General features: G+C 41.6%; 1 protein-coding gene across 1 annotated transcript in view; it reads left to right on the top strand.

Moving 5' to 3' along the window:
* The window catches only part of glsa (glutaminase a), a 41,183-nt gene that overhangs the window by 6,802 nt on the left and 12,757 nt on the right, over positions 1-21,624 (top strand). Inside the window, exons 2-7 of the mRNA XM_028571478.1 lie at positions 9,773-9,869; positions 13,005-13,123; positions 18,532-18,661; positions 19,046-19,125; positions 19,465-19,628; positions 20,822-20,880. Coding sequence (XP_028427279.1) covers positions 9,773-9,869; positions 13,005-13,123; positions 18,532-18,661; positions 19,046-19,125; positions 19,465-19,628; positions 20,822-20,880 — 649 coding nt within the window. The remainder of the gene's footprint in view (positions 1-9,772; positions 9,870-13,004; positions 13,124-18,531; positions 18,662-19,045; positions 19,126-19,464; positions 19,629-20,821; positions 20,881-21,624) is intronic.

Below are 21,624 nucleotides of genomic sequence, written 5' to 3'. Positions count from 1 at the left end.
TCCGAAGCTTTATAATTGATTATTCCGTTGTCCTTTATCAAGGACAAATGCCAAATATTCTCTGATTTGGATTCTTAAATTATGTGAGGATGTGCTATGGTTTTGTTTGTCATAGTAAATTGAAAAGATTTGCGACTGTTGCATGGAAAACAGGGCAAATAAGTAATAATAAATAAAAATACTTTTATTTCACATTGCACCTTTTTTATAAAAAAACAACCTAAAGTTACAAAACTGAGACGAAGTCTTCGAAAAAAAGAAATTCAGCACAAAAAAAAAAATGTTTCATTATATTGTGACATTTTATAGACTTAACTACTAAATGACGTGGACATGGTTCATATTCGCCCAACAGTCCATGGTGGTGCCACACATAAAGGATAACCCGGGTTAAAAGTCAATAAATTTGGGTCAACATGCCATGAATAAATCTTTTGAATTGAAGTCCCAGGGGGGGCCTGAGACGGCACTCAGCCTCGACTCCCGTCTGGTTGTGAGCGTCCTGAGGCTGTGCTCCGGCTAATAAGGGGTTAAAAACGTTTGTTATGCGGGGAGAAGCTTATCCCGCCTACATCATTTTTCCACGTTTTTTTTTTGCACCAAAGCCTGGGTGCTGGCATGCTGCCCGGCAGTTGTCAGGGCCTCCAGGAGCAGATGAGTCAGTCGCACAGATGGATTTGTGCAGCGCCGCCTCTCTCTCGGTCTCTCTCAACACTTACCGCTTTGACATCTGCCTCCACCCTCCGAGCCAATTTGTCATGACATCTGCGAGGCAGTGAAACCAGCAACATCGATCGGGTGAAATCAACCCAGCCGACACGAGTGAGTGTCTTAAGTGCGTCCGTTAGCGGAGGGGAACGTCCTCAAACCTCTTCATCGACATTATTAACACGTTAGCTTCCCGACGGCCCTGATTTGACTTCATTGGATCGGCAGTTCCTCCAGTGTGACGTCAGCCTTTTCTTAAAACGGTTGAAATAGTCCACAACTTTCAGACATTATGGGTGTTAATTCAACTTTTCAGTGACATGCAATTAAACCCATTTCCACTTCTTCAACTATTCTCACTACTTCACTTTCTTCTTACACAATTCAAGCCAGCAATCCGGTGTGGCGTCAGCCTTTCAACATACAGCATTCACACAGTTTCCTCAGAAATTGCATTCTCTGGTTTGAAAACTTAATTTGTATCAGTAAATCTAGGGATGCAAATGTGCCAATTATTTTCTCTATAAATCTTTTTTTTTTCCCATGTGAGAAAATATAGGAAAAAGATGCCCGTAACAACTTCCCCATTTAGAACATGCTCATATCAGCATGACTGCGCACCCAGAGCCATTTGAACACACCACAGGCCCATCACTTCACTTCCTTTAGGATTTTTTTTTAGCAGTGGGGGCAGGTATTTTTGGAGTTACTATATAGGCCAACTTTGATCTTGACATATAGGCTAAGCATTCTGTAGCAAATAACAATAAACCCACTACTAATTACATGATCTTAATGCAGTGTAACTACTTCAGCGTGTAAATAATGCACCTAAAATAAAAACGTTCTTCGACATGCACTCTAACAATGCAGCCCTATTTCTGATACCGTGGGGGGCAGAAATGATGCTGTGGGGGGCCGCCACGGTCAAATCAACATAGAGGAAACACTGTCAGCATTACAGCAACGTGACACCACGACTTTGCGTCAACATCCACGCCCACTTTCTAAAGCCAAGTGGCGTGCTATCTGTACGCATTTTGAGCTATCCGCATGTATGTCTACGCTGCATACAGCGGACGTAAACCTACACACCACTTTCTACAAGTGGCGTGTTGCCGCCTAAACATACACGGCACTTTCTAAAGCCAAGTGGCGTGCTATCCGTACGCATTTTGAGCGCCTTATACGGCGGACCGGTTGGGTTTAGGAAAAGAAGAAAGTGACGGTTGAGTTTAGGAAACTTGACACGCGGGACGCAATTCCCGGTCTCCTGGGTGAAAGTCCTGGGTTTAACCCCCCACCCCGACTAACCTCCTTATGCGGATTTTCGCTCTTTCATACTACTCACTCCGGCGTCAATTCACGCGCAATCGCAAAGTAATGGAAGTCAATGCAGGCCAAACGGCGTTGATAAACGCGCTAAAAAGTGAGTATGCGTCTTGATAACGCGCCAAAAATGGCATACGAATTGGCGTGTCTTGCATATTATATATATATATAGTCAAAAGCTTTTTCACGCTGAATGACTTCTAAAGAAGAATAGAATCAACCCATCTGGTGAACAAGCTTTAAAGTGGTGCTTTTGCATGATTGTTTGCGGAAAAACTTTATCTTATTTTTTATTAGGGTTAGGGTCTATCTATCGAATAAATCAACTAATCGATTGGTCGACTGAGAACTTCTTTAGTTGAGAAATTATTTAATCTTTCCTGTTTGGACACCACCAGCGGTGGAAGAAGTATTCAGATTCTTTACTTTGCCTAAGTAAAAGTACTAGAGCTGGGCAGTATATCGATATTATAGCGATATCGTGATATGAGACTAGATATCGTCTTAGATTTTGGATATCATAATATTGTGATATGACATAAGTGGTGTCTTTTCCTGGTTTTAAAGGCTGCATTACAGTAAAGTGATGTCATTTTCTGAATTTACCAGACTGTTGTAACTGTTCTATTATTTGCCTTTACCCACTTAGTCGTTATATCCACATTACTGATGATTATTTATCAAAAATCTCATTGTGTAAATATTTTGTGAAAGCACCAATAGTCAACACTACAATATTGTCACAATATCGACATTGATGTATTTGGTCAAAAATATCAGGATATTTGATTCTCTCCATATCGCCCGGCTCTAACACTGACAGGTTTTTTTGACATTTTTTCCGGATGTTTTAAAAAATAAAAATAACGTTGAACCCTGCTGCCAATGGACACCTAAATATCAATAAAGGTCTGTCTGTCGGCAGAATATCAGATAATTGAATATTTAATACTTGTTTTTTAAGCCAAGGACCCCCTAACTGAAAGAGAGACGGAGCAGGCTGGGCGATCTGGCCTAAAAATAAAATCCCCAATTTAAAAAAAGTAAATGAAAATAAAATCAGATTTAAGATTTAAATCGATTTTTTTCTCTCCCCCTACTTAAAATCAATCTGCAGATGACAAAGAAATTGTTCAAAACAAGTTTTAACTTTATTTTGTTTTGACACGTACACACACGCACACACACACATGGGGCTATATATTCATCAACAAAATGGATGTGTGAAATAAAGCTGTTTTCACACATAGCCTACAGGTAATTCCCTTTTCAAGTTCAAATCATTTTAATGTTATTGCGCAACCTTGCCCCTATTTTCACCTGTTGCTGAGTAACGTACATTAACATCCCATGGTCTCTTGAATGTAGCAAGCTCCTTCGTAGTAACTAGCGGTAAAAATGTTAACCACACATTCGAGTTAATTGATAAAATTGATTTATCGCCCAGCCCTAGGTATTGATATTGAGGTATTTGGTCAAAATTAATCTGATATTTGATTTTCTCCATGTCGCCCAGCCCTAGTACTAACGCCACATTGTAAAAATACTTATTACAAGTAAAAGTCCTGCATTGAAAAAGTTACTTCAGTAAAAGTATGTCGCGTCTCCTCTGCAGCTGCATCATTTGTGCATATTTACATGAGCCTTACTACAATGTTTTAGGTTGTCAGCGAATACAGTGTGAAACGTGCACATTAGATTTCATTGATTCATCAAATAATGTGATTTTTTTTTTATTTTTATTTTATTTTTCTTCTTCCTGACACAATCCCAGCTTTGCGTTCATTAATGTCTCTTTGTCTTCTTAGTTTGTCGCCCTGACAGCAGCCACAGTTGATGCCCGTTTTCATGTGTAATTTCAGTGCATAATACGACTATTTGTGCACATTTTGTTTTTACACGTCTTTACTGTAAATGCCATTTTCACTGTTACTAATTCACTGTTATTCCCTCTGCACACTCTCTCCCTCTTGTTGATCTGCTTGCTTTGCATTTGTAAGTATGTTTAAATTTTTTTTAATTTAAGATTTAGTGCTTTTCTGTTAATCAGTTTTCCAGTAGAAGTAGAGGTTTTCTGCGGAAAGCCAACGACCCCCCCACCCTTTTTACCTTGAAATGACGTCACTTCCTCCCAGCGGCTGCGCTTGAATCCCCTCTACCTCACCTCCTCCATCCCTTTCTACTTTTGAGACACACACACACATGCACACACGCACCACACACACACACACACACACACACACACACACACACACACACACTCTCTCTGATGTGTATTCCTTCCTTGCCAGCAGACCACGGCAACAAGCAATGACAGCGTTGCAGGCTCTTTAAGGACGCAGCAACCCGCTTATCCGGAGTGCATGAGAATAATCTTTTAACCCTTTTTAACTTTTTAATAACAGTGCTGCGTTCCACGCACGAGTTGGAAGGTCGGAAATTTAGATTTCCTGCTTGGAAGAAGCTGACCTCAAAGTCATTAGAGTCAGAATTTAAGAGACGTAGCGTCATTTTCAGCATTCGATGGCACCAGGACATCCATTATTAGTAAGGCGATAGGAATTCATTTTCCTCTCTATATATTTGATTCCTGGCTAGAAAAACTGGAACGCAGCTCGGCTGTGATTTAAAGTTTCGGACCTTCTGACTCTTGAGTGGAACCTTCAGTGGTTATCACGACGTCTAAATGACAGGTCAGCCACTCAGTCCCAGTGTTTCCTTCTGCGTTATTCTGCAGCAGCGTGATCTGGAAGGAATAAAAAAAGCTGTAGTGCAATTTGGTGGGTTTAAAACCCATTCATTGTGACATTCTCTAAAAAAAAGGATGAAGTTGGCGATACTTCTTGTTGTAAATGAATCCTATTAAAAAAAAAAAAAAAGACAAAAACCAACAATGAACTAATCCTGCTAACATGTTTTGTGCGTGTAGTCAAGACAGCGTTGGCTCTGGTGTGTTCATGGGGTCTGCACGAAATCTTAAAATATATATATATATATATATATACACAGTGGGGGAAATAAGTATTTGACCCCTTGCTGATTTTGCAGGTTTGCCCACTTACAAAGAATGCAAAAATCTACAATTTTAATCATATGTACATTCTAACAGTGAAAGACAGAATCCCAAAGAAAATTCCAGAAAATCCCATCATATGAATTTATTAAAATTGATAACCATCTGATGAGGAAAAACAAGTATTTGACCCCCTGGACAAACACCATGTTAATATTTTGTAGAAAAGCCATTATTGGCCAGCACAGATGTCAAACGGTTTTTATAGTTGGTGACAAGGTTTGTGCACATTTCGGCAGGGATGTTGGCCCTCCTCCCTGCAGACAGCCTCCAAATCATTCAGGTTCCGAGGTTGTCGCCTGGCAACTCGAATTTTAAGCTCCCTCCAAAGATTTTCAATCGGATTCAGGTCTGGAGACTGGCTAGGCCACTCCAGAACCTTGATGTGCTTCTTCTTCAGCCACTCTTTTGTTGCTTTGGCGGTGTGCTTAGGGTCGTTGTCGTGCTGAAACACCCATCCTCGACCCATCTTCAGCTCTCTCACTGAGGGAAGGAGATGTCGGTCCAGAATTCCACGATACATGGCCCCGTCCATCCTCCCCTCAATACGATGGAGTTGTCCCGTCCCCTTGGCTGAAAAGCACCCCCAAAGCACGATGTTGCCACCACCATGCTTGACGGTGGGGATGGTGTTCTTTGGGTTGTACTCGGTGTTCTTTGCCCTCCAAACACGACGAGTTGAGTTGAGGCCAAAAAGTTCTATTTTGGTCTCATCTGACCCATCATCACCTTCTTCCAGGCCTCTTCTGAGTCGTCCAGGTGGTGAATGGCGAACTTCATGCGGGCCTGTACATGTTTCTTCTTGAGCAGGGGGACCTTGCGTGCGCTGCAGGATTTCAATCCATGGCCGCGTAGTGTGTTACCAACCGTTTCTTTTGTAACTGTGGTCCCAGCTGCCTTCAGTTGATTCATCAGTTCCCCCTTGTGGTTTTGGGATGATTCCTCACCGTTCGCATGATCAGGGACACCCCACGAGGCAAGATCTTGTGTGGAGGCCCAGACCGAGGGAGATTGGCGGTGGTGTGGTGCTTCTTCCATTTCCTGATAACTGCACCGACAGTTGATCTTTTTCTCTCCAAGTTGCTTTCCGATTCTCTTGTAGCCCATCCCAGCCTTGTGCAGATCAACAATCTTGTCCCTGATGTCCGTAGAAAGCTCTTTGGTCTTGCCCATGGTAGTGATGTTGGATGCTGGTTGTTTGGGTGTTCACAGGTGTCTTTTATACAGGTAACGAGGTGAGGCAGGTATATTTGATGTAGATAATTGGTTCGGATTGGGGCTGTGTCTTAAAGAAAGACTAACTGGCTTGTAGGAGCCAGAATACTTGCTGTTTGTCCAGGGGTCAAATACTTGTTTTTCCTCATCAGATGGTTATCAATTTTAATAAATTCATATGATGTGATTTTCTGGAATTTTCTTTGGGATTCTGTCTTTCACTGTTAGAATGTACATATGATTAAAATTGTAGATTTTTGCATTCTTTGTAAGTGGGCAAACCTGCAAAATCAGCAAGGGGTCAAATACTTATTTCCCCACTGTATATATGTATATATGTATATATATATATATATATATATATATATATATATATATATATATATATATATATATATATATATATATATATATATATATATTTTAAGATTTTTCTTAAAATTAGGCCCTATGTTAGGGTTAGGGCTACATTCCATCTGTAGTCCATTGCTACTGGATAATAGGTTGGGTGTAATTGGCTACCAAATTGGGAGAAAGGGGGATAAAATCTGATAGAAGGAACAGTGCCAACATAGGGCTGTGGGAACTTAGGGCCTAATTTTGAAAAAAATCATAGAAATGTGGGAACATAGGGCTGCGGGAACACAGGCAGGCTCCCCACGATATGGGGAAAATCTGCGATAATGTTTTAGAAGAAATGATAGAGATATCAAAGTGTTCTCAGTTCTGCTGCTTTCAGTGTTCTGCTAAAATACAACAAACTGCTCGTTGAATTTAAAACAAATGAAAGGAAATCATTTCCAACTTTCTTTTTTGAACAAGTTTGAACACTGAATTGAATATAAAAGGCAGAACAAAAAAAAAAGTTTTCTGCTGATATTTTCTTTCGATCAACACAGAAAGTCTGAGTTTCCCGTTATGTCGCAGCTTTTTGCGATGTGTCTATTGCGTCTGTTGATATCGCGACGCATTGTGCAGCCCTAGTTTAGGATGTTCCCATAACTCAATTTTAGTAGGACATGAACAAGTTCATGTGCAGAGAAATGGCTTGAGATTGGATTAAAGTCCCTCATTTGACAATTTCCATGGAAGCCACGGGATCGATTTGATTGGTCAAATGGCAAAGTTGGCTCTTTCACAGCTTTCGTTGCAGTTATATTAATTGTCCATTTTCCCCGGCAGGGGTTATGGTTATTTCCTGATCGCTCGCTGCTGCTCAATAAATCCAAAGGGAACCCTGTTTCAACGCTGAGTCTGAAAGTACAAACTGCTCTCACGTCTCAAATAGGGGGGGGTCCAAACTCTTTTAAAAGCTGAATATTTCTGGTTGGCAGCTGCGAGGAGACACCTGCCAACTAAAGCTTTCCCCTTTTTGTCTTTAGACATCCTCTCCCAGCACCAGTGTGTCCCAAATCCAATTTTGGTGTCCCCCCGTCTGCCTCCTGACACGCTACTAACCTTCCTCCCAGAGACGACTCAATGTGGAAGCGCTGCTCAGAATACCAGCCCGCAATACTACTAGATGATGCGAATCATGACGCTGTCAAGTTTTATTTAATGCAATGGACCTTTCTCACATCAGACATGTTGACTTGTCATAGTAGGAAAAGCATTGCTGAAATTAATAACCTTAACGATGGCTCAATTCCATCAAGTGTCCCAAGTGGCCCAACACCAGGGCCTCTCCTAAGTTGAACGCAGCCATCATTAATGTGCTTTTCCTACTGTCAACATGTCTGCCGTGAAAAAGGGTCTATACTGTCAGTGGGGGAACAAAAGTTATTGCAGCTGCCAATTAGCGGATTATGGCCATGCAAAGGATGGGAACCTGATTTCATATTTTGACAAATGAACGCAAAAGTGCCCATCGTGAGCATGTTGGGAACGTTGTCTTTCTTTCGCTAGTCCAAATATCAGTCGCTGTATTACGACTACAAATGAGACCAACATGCAACTTAGTATGTGGCTGGAGTTTTAGGGCTTGGTTAAAGCCAGTTGCTATAGGGCTGGGCGATATATCGATATCGATATCGTGATATGAGACTAGATATCGTCTTAGATTTTGGATATCGTAATATCGTGATATGACATAAGTGTCTTTTCCTGGTTTTAAAGGCTGCATTACAGTGAAGTTATGTACTTTTCTGAACTTACCAGACTGTTCTAGCTGTTCTATTATTAATGATTATTTATCTAAAATCTAAGTGTGAAGATATTTTGCGAGAGCACCAACTGTCAACTCTAGAATATATCGCCGCAATATCGATATCGAGGTATTTGGTCAAGAATATCATGATATCTGATTTTCTCTATATCGCCCAGCCCTAAGTTGCTAACAACGTATTTGAAGCCTACTGCTTCTTATGCAAGAAAGCCATTAAACTGGGAACGTCCTGGGGCAGACAACAGCCAGTTCTGCCAAGTATTGGGCCGTTCCAGCTAATTTACTTTGCAACGTATTATTTAAATTTTTTTGAGGTTGTAATATACAGTAGGTCTTACATTTCATTCCTAATGGTCTTAAAAAAAGTCTTTAAAAAGTCTTAAATTTGACTTTGTAAAACCTGCAGAAACCCTGATGTGTAAATGTCAAATAGAAGTAAATTCACTTTTGGGATTAAATTCCTCTTTAAACACGATGCATGGAGTTTAACTAGTTTACGTGGTAATCTTTTTAAACACATTTGCCTGGCTGGTATTCTAGCAAAAATACACATTTAACAGTCGACATTGTAGTGGCTTGATGGCAGAATATTAACCTATGGAAAATAGGGCTGGGTACCGAATTCAAATACGTTTTAGGCACCGGCCGAATTGCCTCGTTATTATCGAGTAATTCAAAAATGCCTCGTCATTCTGTACCAAAATTCAATTTCTAAAGGGGAGCAAATCTCATCCACGTCGGCACGCAGCATGCTTCTACCAAGATCTAATAGTGTCTGTGATTAGCTGTCTAACATTACACGTCGCAGAGACGTGCAGGTATTCGGTCGGCAAAACTCCGAACACATCTAACTTTTTTTTTATTCCAAAGGCCGCTGTTCGCCAGCAGCAGCAACCATCTTCTTTGTTTTCAAGTAGCGGGGAATTCACACAAAACTGTCGCATCTCGGCCGTCATTATGTTAAGCCCCGCCCACGGACTCTATACACGATGTGATTGGCCTTGGATTTTTTACTTCCGGAACGATACCCAGCCCTAAATGGAAAAGTACATGTGCGGCACAAGTCTTCCCCGCAGGTTAGAATACTGAACTAAGGTCAGTTATTACTCACTGCTTCTCCTTGCAGTCAAAAAGCTTCTTTTTTTCCCCCCCTCCTCCCTCCTCTGCTTTAGTTCCCCCTTTCCATGTTCCCACCACGGCAGGGCCTCACTGTTGAGTTGCGTGTCTCACCTTTCTGTCTTGTGTGTGTTTTTTTTTATTTGATTTCTAATTTCCTGCAGGAGAAGGAAGGCAGGCATCCTGCCCAGCCTGGAGGACCTGCTCTTCTACACCATCGCAGAGGGTCAGGAAAAAATCCCAGCGCACAAATTCACAACGGTGAGTCCTCGAGAACCAATGGATCACCGAGGATTTACGTTAGGGCGTACTTGCTGCACAATATATGGTTTTTGTACTGCCGTCGCGCTATCAATCGGCACAGTGAACACATCGCGGGAGGCTGCGACACATTGCGAAAGACACTCTGTGATTCCTGGTGTTAGTTGAAAGAAAATATCAGCAGAAAACTTGCACTTTGAAAAATGGAACTGTCACTCTTTCTTCTTTTGTTCTGCCTTTTTATATTTCAATTCAATGTTCAATTTGTTGAAAATTATTTCCTTTCGTTAGTTTTAAATTCAACAAGCAGTTTGTTGTATTTTAGCAGACTACGGAAACACTTCAATATCTGTTTATTTGTCGCGAGTAATATCGTTACTGCCATAACGACGCTATCACATATTTTCCTCATATGGTGCAGCCCTGATAACACATTGGGCCCTGTCTTGCACCCAGCACAGCGCAGCGCAAAGCCCGACTCAAGTGTCTTTTCTAGTTTAAGACCAACGCAGTTGTCAATTTCCTGTCCAGCGCCCGCGTTGTTTAAAGGTCCCGTGGCATTTTTCACTGTGAGGTTTTTTAACATTAATAGGAGTTCCCCCAGCCTGCCTATGGTCCCCCAGTGGCTAGAAATGGTGATAGGTGTTAACCCGAGCCCTGGGTATCCTGCTCTGCCTTTGAGAAAATGAAAGCTGAAATGGACCAATCTGGAATCTCCTCCTTATGAGGTCATAAGGAGCAAGGTTACCTCCCCTTTCTCTGCTTTGGCCGGCCAGAGAATTTGGCCCACCCATGAGAGAGAGAGAGACATCATGGTGGCACACCCCCACCCCTCTTCTCCTCAATAGCATTTAAAGCTACAGACACAGAAATGGCACATCCTAAGGAAAAGAAAGTCTTCATTGTGGGACTGGCTTTAGTGGCTGTAATTCTGCACCAAGGCTGAATTTTGGGAAAGAGACTTCAGATACAGTATTAGGGGATCACTAAGGTCTATATAAAAGAGACTTCAGATACAGTATTAGGGGACTACTAAGGTCTATATAAAAGAGACTTCAGATGTAGTATTAGGGGACCACTAAGGTCTATATAAAAGAGACTTCAGATACAGTATTAGGGGACCACTAAGGTCTATATAAAAGAGACTTCAGATACAGTATTAGGGGACCACTAAGGTCTATATAAAAGAGACTTCAGATACAGTATTAGGGGACCACTAAGGTCTATATAAAAAGACTTCAGATACAGTATTAAGGGACCACTAAGGTCTATATAAAAGAGACTTTAGATACAGTATTAGGGGACCACTAAGGTCTATATAAAAGAGACTTCAGATACAGTATTAGGGGACCACTAAGGTCTATATAAAAGAAACTTCAGATAAGGGGGACCACTAAGGTCTATATAAAAGAAGCTTCAGATACAGTATTAGGGGACCACTAAGGTCTATATAAAAGAAACTTCAGATACAGTATTAGGGGACCACTAAGGTCTATATAAAAGAAACTTCAGATACAGTATTAGGGGACCACTAAGGTCTATATAAAAGAGACTTCAGATACAGTGTTAGGGGACCACTAAGGTCTATATAAAAGAGACTTCAGATACAGTATTAAGGGACCACTAAGGTCTATATAAAAGAGACTTCAGATACAGTATTAGGGGACCACTAAGGTCTATATAAAAGAAACTTCAGATACAGTATTAGGGGACCACTAAGGTCTATGTAAAAGAGACTTCAGATACAGTATTAGGGGACCACTAAGGGGACTTCAGATACAGTATTAAGGGACCACTAAGGTCTATATAAAAGAGATGTCAGATACAGTATTAGGGGACCACTAAGGTCTATATAAAAGAGACTTCAGATACAGTATTAGGGGACCACTAAGGTCTATATAAAAGAGACTTCAGATACAGTATTAGGGGACCACTAAGGTCTATATAAAAGAAACTTCAGATACAGTATTAGGGGACCACTAAGGTCTATATAAAAGAGACTTCAGATACAGTGTTAGGGGACCACTAAGGTCTATATAAAAGAGACTTCAGATACAGTATTAAGGGACCACTAAGGTCTATATAAAAGAGACTTCAGATACAGTATTAGGGGACCACTAAGGTCTATGTAAAAGAAACTTAAGATACAGTATTAGGGGACCACTAAGGTCTATGTAAAAGAGACTTCAGATACAGTATTAGGGGACCACTAAGGTCTATATAAAAGAGACTTCAGATACAGTATTAAGGGACCACTAAGGTCTATATAAAAGAGACTTCAGATACAGTATTAGGGGACCACTAAGGTCTATATAAAAGAGACTTCAGATACAGTGTCAGGGGACCACTAAGGTCTATATAAAAGAGACTTCAGATACAGTATTAGGGGACCACTAAGGTCTATATAAAAGACTTCAGATACAGTGTTAGGGGACCACTAAGATCTATATAAAAGAGACTTCAGATACAGTACTAGGGGACCACTAAGGTCTATATAAAAGAGACTTCAAATACAGTATTAGGGGACCACTAAGGTCTATATAAAAGAGATGTCAGATACAGTATTAGGGGACCACTAAGGTCTATATAAAAGAGACTTCAGATACAGTATTAGGGGACCACTAAGGTCTATATAAAAGAGACTTCAGATACAGTATTAGGGGACCACTAAGGTCTATATAAAAGACTTCAGATACAGTGTTAGGGGACCACTAAGATCTATATAAAAGAGACTTCAGATACAGTATTAGGGGACCACTAAGGTCTATATAAAAGCATCCAAAGAGCACCATGTCATGGGACCTTTTTAAATAGCAAAAGCTATTTATTTTACTTATTGAGGAATTTCATACAGGAATGTGGGTGAGCCGTTTTCAGGCAAGGTGCTGTCTGTGGGAGAGAAAGCTCCATCTGGAGTGAAATGTGTTTTATTTTTATTTTTTTATTCTTTATACATCTATTACACACACACAAGCAAGGGAATCCTTGTCGATCTGGTTAAATTATGAGCAGGATAAACTCATGTTGTTAGGCCTTACAGGAGCCTCCCGCTCACGGCTCATAGATTTATTGATTTGCTGCCAGACTTTCTTAATCCTGATGTCCCCCCCCCCTCCTCCACTCCTCTCGGTGCAGGCTCTCAAAGCCACGGGGCTTCGTACGGGAGACCCTCGGCTGAAAGAATGCATGGAGATGCTGAAGGTTACGGTGAAGACAACGTCTGACGGAGCACTGGACCGACACCTCTTCAAAAAGTAGGTTTAGTTTTTTTCCCCCCCTTTGTCTATATATTTCTTTTGCACTATTGCCTTGGAAACGGCAGCACAGTTAAAAAAAGAAACTACATGACGGCACGAAAGACGGACAATTCATCTAGCTAGCTGTTTGTTTCTACATCTTCAGTCAGTACAAGGCAGGATTAGCCGGGAGACTTCTTCTAAACGAGGGCACTTTGCGTGGAATACCTGCAGAACAGGGACATGGAAGTAGTTCTTTTGTTGATTATGGTGAACTATTGTGTGTTGTAGCAGTGTTCGATATTACTTAATTCGCATTAAAGCTTAAACTTAAAGTGATATCCTGCTTGCTGTTCCACATTTTATTTTATTTTTTTTATCAGCAACAATCACTCGTCGCAGTCTTATCATGAGTTGTTCATGCTGGTCAGAGTCTTGTGCCCTCCCCCGCAGCAGAAATGGGTCACCGCATCTCATTAAATTATTCATCACCCCTCAGTTTGCACGTCATCGGCATCTTGTCGAGGTTTTACACCCAGCTGGATTCAAGAGAAGGACCTTTGGGGGGGGGGGAGGACAAGGACACTTAATATATATTATTTACTGTTATAAGTTTAGGTTTAATAAAACTCCATGAAGCATTCAAATATGACACCTTAACACCGCCATCTTCAGACCATGTCCCAAATACACAGTTTGGGGCGTGCGTCAGAAACTATAAAATGTCTACGAGTTTTGTTGATGTGACATCTTTGTTCAACGTTAGCAGAAACTATGTTCATTTGTTCAGGGATCTGATGAGAGTTTAAGGGCGTTTTCACACCTGAAAGTCCAAAACCAAGGTCCGGACCAAGGTTCGTGTTTTTGTTTCCTTGTATACATTTGATCCGGTAAGTTCTGGTTTCACACTGCAGTTATGCAAGCGCACTAAAGAACTGTCCGTGACAAAACTACGTCCTGTCGTCATCACATACAGTATCTCACAAAGGTGAGTACACCCTGTCGGTACACGATCCGTTTTGCCTGCACGATCCGTTCTGTACATGCGCAATCCGTTTCGCACATGTGCAAAATGTTCGCGCATGCGCTGTTGTACGAGGATTTACGACACGGCACGATCTGTTCCACGCTTCCGGTTGACAGCCAAGCTAACGTTAGTTTAGCTAACAGCTAATTTGGCTAACCGCTAGCTGAGACAGCATGTAATAACTTTAAAAGACCTTGAAAATAAAACGTAAAAATAAACGTTAACATATATAACAGCTGTTACGTCAGTTCTACTTTACTTGTGCTCATTTAAAATACAATCACTCAATACTTTATTGTTATTACTGTAAAGTCTTAATTTAGCTGTAGCCTGCTTTTCCCATTAAGTTTGACTTAACGTCATTTTAGACTGAATCTAGCTGTCAGCTAGCGGTTAGCCGAATTAGCTGTTAGCTAAACTAACGTTAGCTTCCCGGTAGAGGCTAGCCATAGGCTAGTGTGGAACAGATCGTGCAGGTCGTAAACAGTAATATCTTGCGCATGTGCAGAACGGATTGTACAGGCAGAACAGATCGTGTACCGACACACCCCTCACATTTTAGTAAATATTTCATTATATCTTTTAATGGGACAACACTGAAGAAATTATACTTTGCTACAATGTAAAGTATTAAGTGTACAGCTTGTATAACAGTGTAAATGTGCTGTCCCCTCAAAATAACTCTACACACAGCCACAAAAGTAAGTACACCCCTATGTTAAATTCCCATAGAGGCAGGCAAATTTTTATTTTTAAAGGCCAGTTATTTCATGGATCCAGGATACTATGCATCCTGGTAAAGTTCCCTTGGCCTTTGGAATTAAAATAGCCACACATCATCACATACCCTTCACCATACCTAGAGATTGGCATGGGGTACTTTCCATAAAATCATCTCTCAATGCAAATCAAACCAGCTATTAGGCTAACCGACATAAAACAATGCTAATCTAGGTATGCTGAAGGGTATGTGCTTCACCGGTCTTACAAAACAATGATAGCCTGCCAGAGCTTCCTGTAATTGGTCCGAAAGTCCAAACCATCCAAAAAGTGTTTTCAAACCGCAAACGAACCGAACCATGGTTAATTTTGGTCCGGACCGAGACCACCTCTTTTGATCGGACCAAAATTTGGTCCTATTGATCCGGACTGTGGTACGAGGCACCTTTTCTCATTGGTAATTTTGGTTCTGACGGGGTAGAGGAGTTCTGTCAGATGTTGTTTTGGAGTAGGCTGCAGAAATGATAGGCTTGTGTTTATCCAAAAGATTTTCAGTGCCGTGGCTCAATATTTAAATGACTTCGACAATGTGGATGAGGTCAATATTAGTATTCATTTGAGCCGGAGTCTGTAGCTGCAGACTGTTGTACGTCCAGGTGTTGGAATCCTTTCCAGTGAAATGCAGTCACACTTTTACACCGTTTAGCTGTCAGCATTTTAACAGTGTTTAAGCCAGTTAACGTTACTAGCTAGCCAACGGTAGGCTAACGTTACCTGCTGTGTAATGGTAGCTAGCAACACTCCGTAGGCTGTTTTTTTTTTAATTGCATCGCGATTAATTTAAAAATTGATCGATTGTAATCTTTACACATCAGGGTTCAACAATAAGGGTTGCCCTATATAACATCCTACTGGGGCATCATGGTATCATAACTGACGTTATCGTTCTCTTGCTCCCGCCGGGGAATGCTTGTTGATGATTTGATTTGACTGCGCCGTTGGCCAATCAAGCATTGAGTTGGTGCTTGAAGGTGACAATTTTCCGCGCTACGGGAGTCAATTTCACCGATGTTCACAGTGATGGGGACGGAATAGAGCATAGAAATCAACGGGAGCGGGCAGGGACGGGAGCGGGACGGAGCCGGAGATAAAATTAAAACATGCCGCCGCAATGCGGTGAGTGCGCCCAAAGATTGCGAGGCAATCCTAGGCTACTTAGTATGCGGAAGGCAGCGATTCTTCTAACCTACCCTTAATCGATAAATGTGTGTTTTGAGTGTGAGAAGATCTCCGTTAGTAATTACGTAATGAAATCGCCCAGGCCTGCAGGTGATGCATGTATAGCGTAGCCTAAATTTCCGAGGCGATTAACCAAACATGCTACAGGGGGGCAACAAGAGTCTGATAACTTTAGACAACATAGGGAACCAAACGGGAGCGGGACGGGATTCGGGAGTCTTTCTCTCGGGATTTTGCAGGACAGGTTTTTTTTGGGGGGCAGTCACGTGATCGGGATATGACAAGAGTATTTTTGTGGGGATGGAATGGGAGCGACAATTGATTTCCGTGTCACCCTCTAGTTGGTGCTTGATGCTTTTTAAGATTGTATACCAGTAGAAATTGATTTAGGGCAAGTAGAATATTATTTTACTTGCCCGACTGGACAAAAGGAAAAAAAAAACATTAGCGTTGAACCCTGCACATTTTAATCGATTACTTTTAACCGATTCGCGATGCATCGTTACATCCCGAGTTGCCCCGCAAGCTGCTAAACTGGAAACAAAACAAGGATAGACAGGCGTAGAATAAAATAACATTAACACCCCTGCCCTGGTATTACAGGCTGAGACAGAACAGGGTGACAGCTTGGGTGAGAGTTAGGACATATGAGAGCTGAATCCAGACCCCGCCGCCACCACCCCATTTGTGGCTTGAATCCATCACATCCGCTCCTCCCTGGGCTTATTTATAGAGCTCGGCGTCACGGAGGCAAGCACGTGAGCGGGTGGAGTGTAGCGTGTGTTTCCTCTGCGGGGATCCCATGCTACAGGGATTAGATAGCACACAGCTTGATGCAGAGAGATAGCTGAGACACAAATCTCTCCAAGGCACAGCTTCTGCCACACCGCCTTTTTATTAGGTGGAGTTGTGTGTTTTGTGGATAAAATCTAGAAAGCCCTGACAAACATTTGGGAGAAAGAGTGGTGGAGCGAGGACCTGCACTGTACAAATGGTTCCATTGTGTTATTATTTTCTGCTGTTTATTCTAACCCCCACGCCTTTGGGAAACCAGGAAAAAATTTCGCTGCAGTGAAAGATCAACACAGTCGACTGACATTCTTTCATTGAACAAATTGAACATTGAACGTATAAGGCACCGCTAAAAAAAAGGAATGACAGTTGCATTTTAATGTGCAGTTTTCAACGGATTTTTTTTCCTTCAACTAACACAAAAACGTGTCTGTCGTGATATGTTGCAACCTTTCGCGATGTGTATTTTGGCCAAGTTGATATTGCGATGACGATAAAACAAAACCATATATTGTGCAGCCCTAGCACTGATCCAGAAAAGCACACCGGTTCCCAAAAGACAACACTGCTAGTTAAATGATAGTTTAATCCAGTAGCAGATGTCTCACAGTGGCAGCTGGTGTGTGTGTGTGTGAAGAGCTGGACCAGTTGAGCTCGCAAGATTTATGACACAGAAGAGTCTGACGCCAGTGTGATGATTACTTTTTATCAGATCGATTTCGTACGGCCCAACTTCAGAGTAACTTCCTGTCTCTGTGTCCCGTGGGTTTAGCCACTGCCACGCCTCACTAGCGGCAGGTCCTGGGTGTAACGATTCCAGTGGGAGAAGTGAACACAGATTTTTTTTTTTCGCCCCTCAGTCACCAAAGTAAATATTGGACCCGTTCTTCACAAGCCACATATCTCCCAGAACCTTCTGACAGTAAAATGGCAATTTTCAGACGGACACATCAGGAGAAAGTTAATTTTGTTTGAGCCCTGTTTCTCAGGAACCAACTCTCGCGAGATCTGGCAACACAGATGAGGTTGCGTCGACTAACGTTTACAATGGGTTTTAGCTTTTTGGTTTTATGCAAAGGCTTTAACATTAAAGCATCAAACAAGTTAACCACAGTGTTTTTTGTTTTGTTTTTTTTGGAGCAGTAAGCACTAGTTTCTGTGTGTCCAGAACACACAGAAACCAAGTTATTCCCACATTCAACTATGTCCGGTCAACTATGTGTGATGGACAATAGTTGATACGTGGTCCGTATGGAGCAGCACTTACGTTACGGAATGCATCTGAACCTGCGGATTATTTGCAAAGCTTAACCATAATGATAGTGTGAAGTAAATTTTTACTGTTGCTGTTACTTGAAGTAGGCTGATAAATCTCTGTGGAGAAGATATAGGCGACGCAATTTCAGCGGCAGTTGGTAGTCGATAGATACCCGCTTAAAGCAAGCATCGCTGCATGTGACGCTAGTTAACACTTACGTTACACTTGGCAGCAGTTGGAATATTTCTTTGGTCCCTGCAGATTTTTAACGGAAGCAGGATAGATAAATGTACAGGTTTCCAGCCTGAGCTGCAGGGCGAAATCAAATCGCTGACAGATCGGGCCACTACTGGTTCTGGGCTAACTGGGTCGTCTTGTCTCCTCTCTCAGGTGTGTCCAGAGCAACATTGTTCTGCTCACCCAGGCCTTCAGGAAGAAGTTTGTCATCCCTGACTTCCAGTCCTTCTGCGCCCACATGGACGAGCTCTATGTCAAAGCCAAAAACCTGTCCGGAGGGCAGGTGAGTGAGGGCTGCAGACAATGGTTACAATCTCGTGCATCACTACACATGTTTCCATCTACACGTTTTTATGCAAATTAAGTCCTATCGAATGAAAAATGGAAATTCTGCCGGATGCGTGACCTTTTCCGTTTCCTTCCACATTCCTTGTGTTGGAATATTAAACTCCGGTGGATTTCTGGTTTGTATTCGCTTTTAAGCCGTTGGATGGAAGCACACTTTCACCGGCTTAAATCGCATGAATGTTTTTAGCGAAACTTCAGATAATTCGATTGACAAGTGGATGGAAACATACAGTAGTACCGCCAATATTTGGAACTATTGTGTGCCGTGTAAACCAGCCATGAAACCTGAATGTAAAAGCTGTGTGATGTCACGCTGTAGGTGGCCGACTACATTCCCCAGCTGGCCCGCTTCAGCCCAGACCTGTGGGCCGTCGCTCTGTGCACCGTCGACGGACAGAGGTAATATTGAAATGATTACTATTCGTACTGTTATTTTTCACCTGCATGTAATGTACAATGGCTGTGTGAGCTGTAATGTATATTATCAAAACTAAATGATGGTGTCTGAGTTTGAATAACTGAGTGAAAAAAAACTAAGCACATTGGCGGATAATGTGGGCTATTTCAGCCTAGGGCTGTGCAATTGCTATCGAAATTTAAATCAGAATTATGATTTTTGGCTCCCAAAAACAAAGTAATCGAGAAAAAATGACTATTTTGCACGTTCATTTATCTTATTTTTTCTTGTGCTTTCAATAAATGCAACAATAAATAAGCCGTGCCGTGTCTCTTTCTCAGGCACACTGTCGGCGACACCAAGGTTCCTTTCTGTCTGCAGTCTTGTGTGAAGCCGCTGAAATACGCCATCGCCGTGCACGACCACGGCACGGAGTACGTGCACCGCTTCATCGGCAAAGAGCCCAGCGGCCTGCGCTTCAACAAGCTCTTCCTGAACGAGGAAGGTGAGGAAGCAACTCCGTATACCCCATCTCACATACACACTCTCGCACACTCAATTATATATGTATGCGCTTTCCATGGGCAAAAAGAATAGATTTAGCTTTTTTTATTATATATTTGGCATTGTGTGTATTTTGGATTTTGGAGACCTGTTCAGGGTTCAAATATGTGTTAAAGTGCTCATATTATGGTCATTTTCAGGTTCATAATTGTATTTAGAGGTTATATCAGAATAGATTTACACGGTTTAATTTTCAAAAAACACCATATTTTTGTTGTTTGTTGTACTGCACATAGCTGCAGCTCCTCTTTTCACCCTTTGTGTTGAGCTCTCTGTTTTAGCTACAGAGTGAGACAGTACCTAGGTAAGGACTACTAGCCAGTCAGAAGCGGAGTAAGACGGCGTGTCCTGACAGTACCTAGGTAAGGACTACTAGCCAGTCAGAAGCAGAGTATGAGGGCGTGCCATGCTAGCAGCTAGGTGAGCATTATAACATGTGTTCCAAAGTGACCACGTTTGTCTCTGAAGTAAAGGCTGGACTACAACAGAGCTGTTTGGAGCAGTTTGTGAACAGTGTTTTCTGTTGGAGATGGTAAATCCCTTTGGGGGGGACTTTGGGCTTTTTCACTTTTGTAAACGTATAACGTGCACAGAAAAGATATATAACACAATAAAGGAAAGGGAAAAAGCCTAATATGAGCACTTTTAAGAGAAATTAAACGGTTTGTTTACTGAGACCCGGTGCTAATACGGTATCGGCGCCTTAACGATCTGTATCTATCAGGCCGAAAAAATGTCGTGGCCTAAAAAACGCGTGACATCGCTTAGAGCACCTTTTTAAAATGCAGTTTTCTACTGATTATTTATATAAATCTGAGTGTCTTTCGCGATACCTTGCACCCTTTCACGATATGTTTATTTGGCCAGATAATATTGCGATGATGAAAAAAATAAAAGATATATTTTGCAGCCCTACTGCACACTATATAATATTGTGGACCTCGTTATGTTAATGTTCAGTGAGCGGATCATTCTGCTGTGTTTTGACCTCCGGCATAAAATGTTCCTGAATGTCCTTTGTTTTACATCTTTTTCTTTTTATAAATGTGTTATTTTCTAATATAATTACAAGGCAAAACCCCCATCTTTTAACATTGATGTTCAGACTTGTGTCTTCCTGTTTCTCTCCGTCAGATAAACCACACAACCCCATGGTTAATGCCGGCGCTATTGTCTGTACCTCCCTCATCAAGGTAAGCTGCATTCACACCATAAATGATTATAAGATAAAGTATATTTACTTTGTAAAATGACCAGCTCAAATACACGAGTTTTCTTTTCATTTTTGGTAAGGATGCTGTAGGTGATTTAATAGTTTGAATAAAAGTTTGAAGAAAGTTAGTTTTATAAGGCTTTACCTACTGCACCTTTTTTAATGTAGATTGCAGATTGTGAGCAGTTTTCATTATTTCATATCAGGATTTTCAGAATTTCTAACTGCAGCTACAAAGTCATATCCAAAGAGAAGTTGTGTCAAATGGAATTATAATCGTCCCGTTTCCGCCGGATTACCGTGTACGGGGGAGATTAAGGTTAAAGATAATAACGGGGAAAGGGCATTTGGTTGAAAGCGGCATCGCTCAGATATCCTGCGTGCACACACACACACACATACACATACACACACACACACACACAATTTTTTTCAGTCCACTTGAAGGGAATCATTTACAGGGACATAAATAGTATAGATGCAGTTAAATACATATACTAAATCATGGGCTATTGTCATACAGTAGCTCTTTATAATATGACACACACACACACACAGTTTACTGAGTGGTTGGAGATTGAGGGCAGCTTTAATCAGAGAAACTGCTCTTCTGCCTGTTATAACCTCCTCTGACCTTCAGACACACCTCTCTGTTAGAAACACAAGAGTACATGTCATGTAATGCAAATTGGCACACGTTGCAATGGAGTGCGAAGGCAATCCC

Source organism: Perca flavescens, chromosome 24 (assembly GCF_004354835.1).
Source record: "Perca flavescens isolate YP-PL-M2 chromosome 24, PFLA_1.0, whole genome shotgun sequence".
Classification (NCBI taxonomy): Eukaryota; Metazoa; Chordata; class Actinopteri; order Perciformes; family Percidae; genus Perca; species Perca flavescens.
Note: the sequence above shows the minus strand (reverse complement) of the source record. Positions and strands in the feature narration are given on the sequence as shown.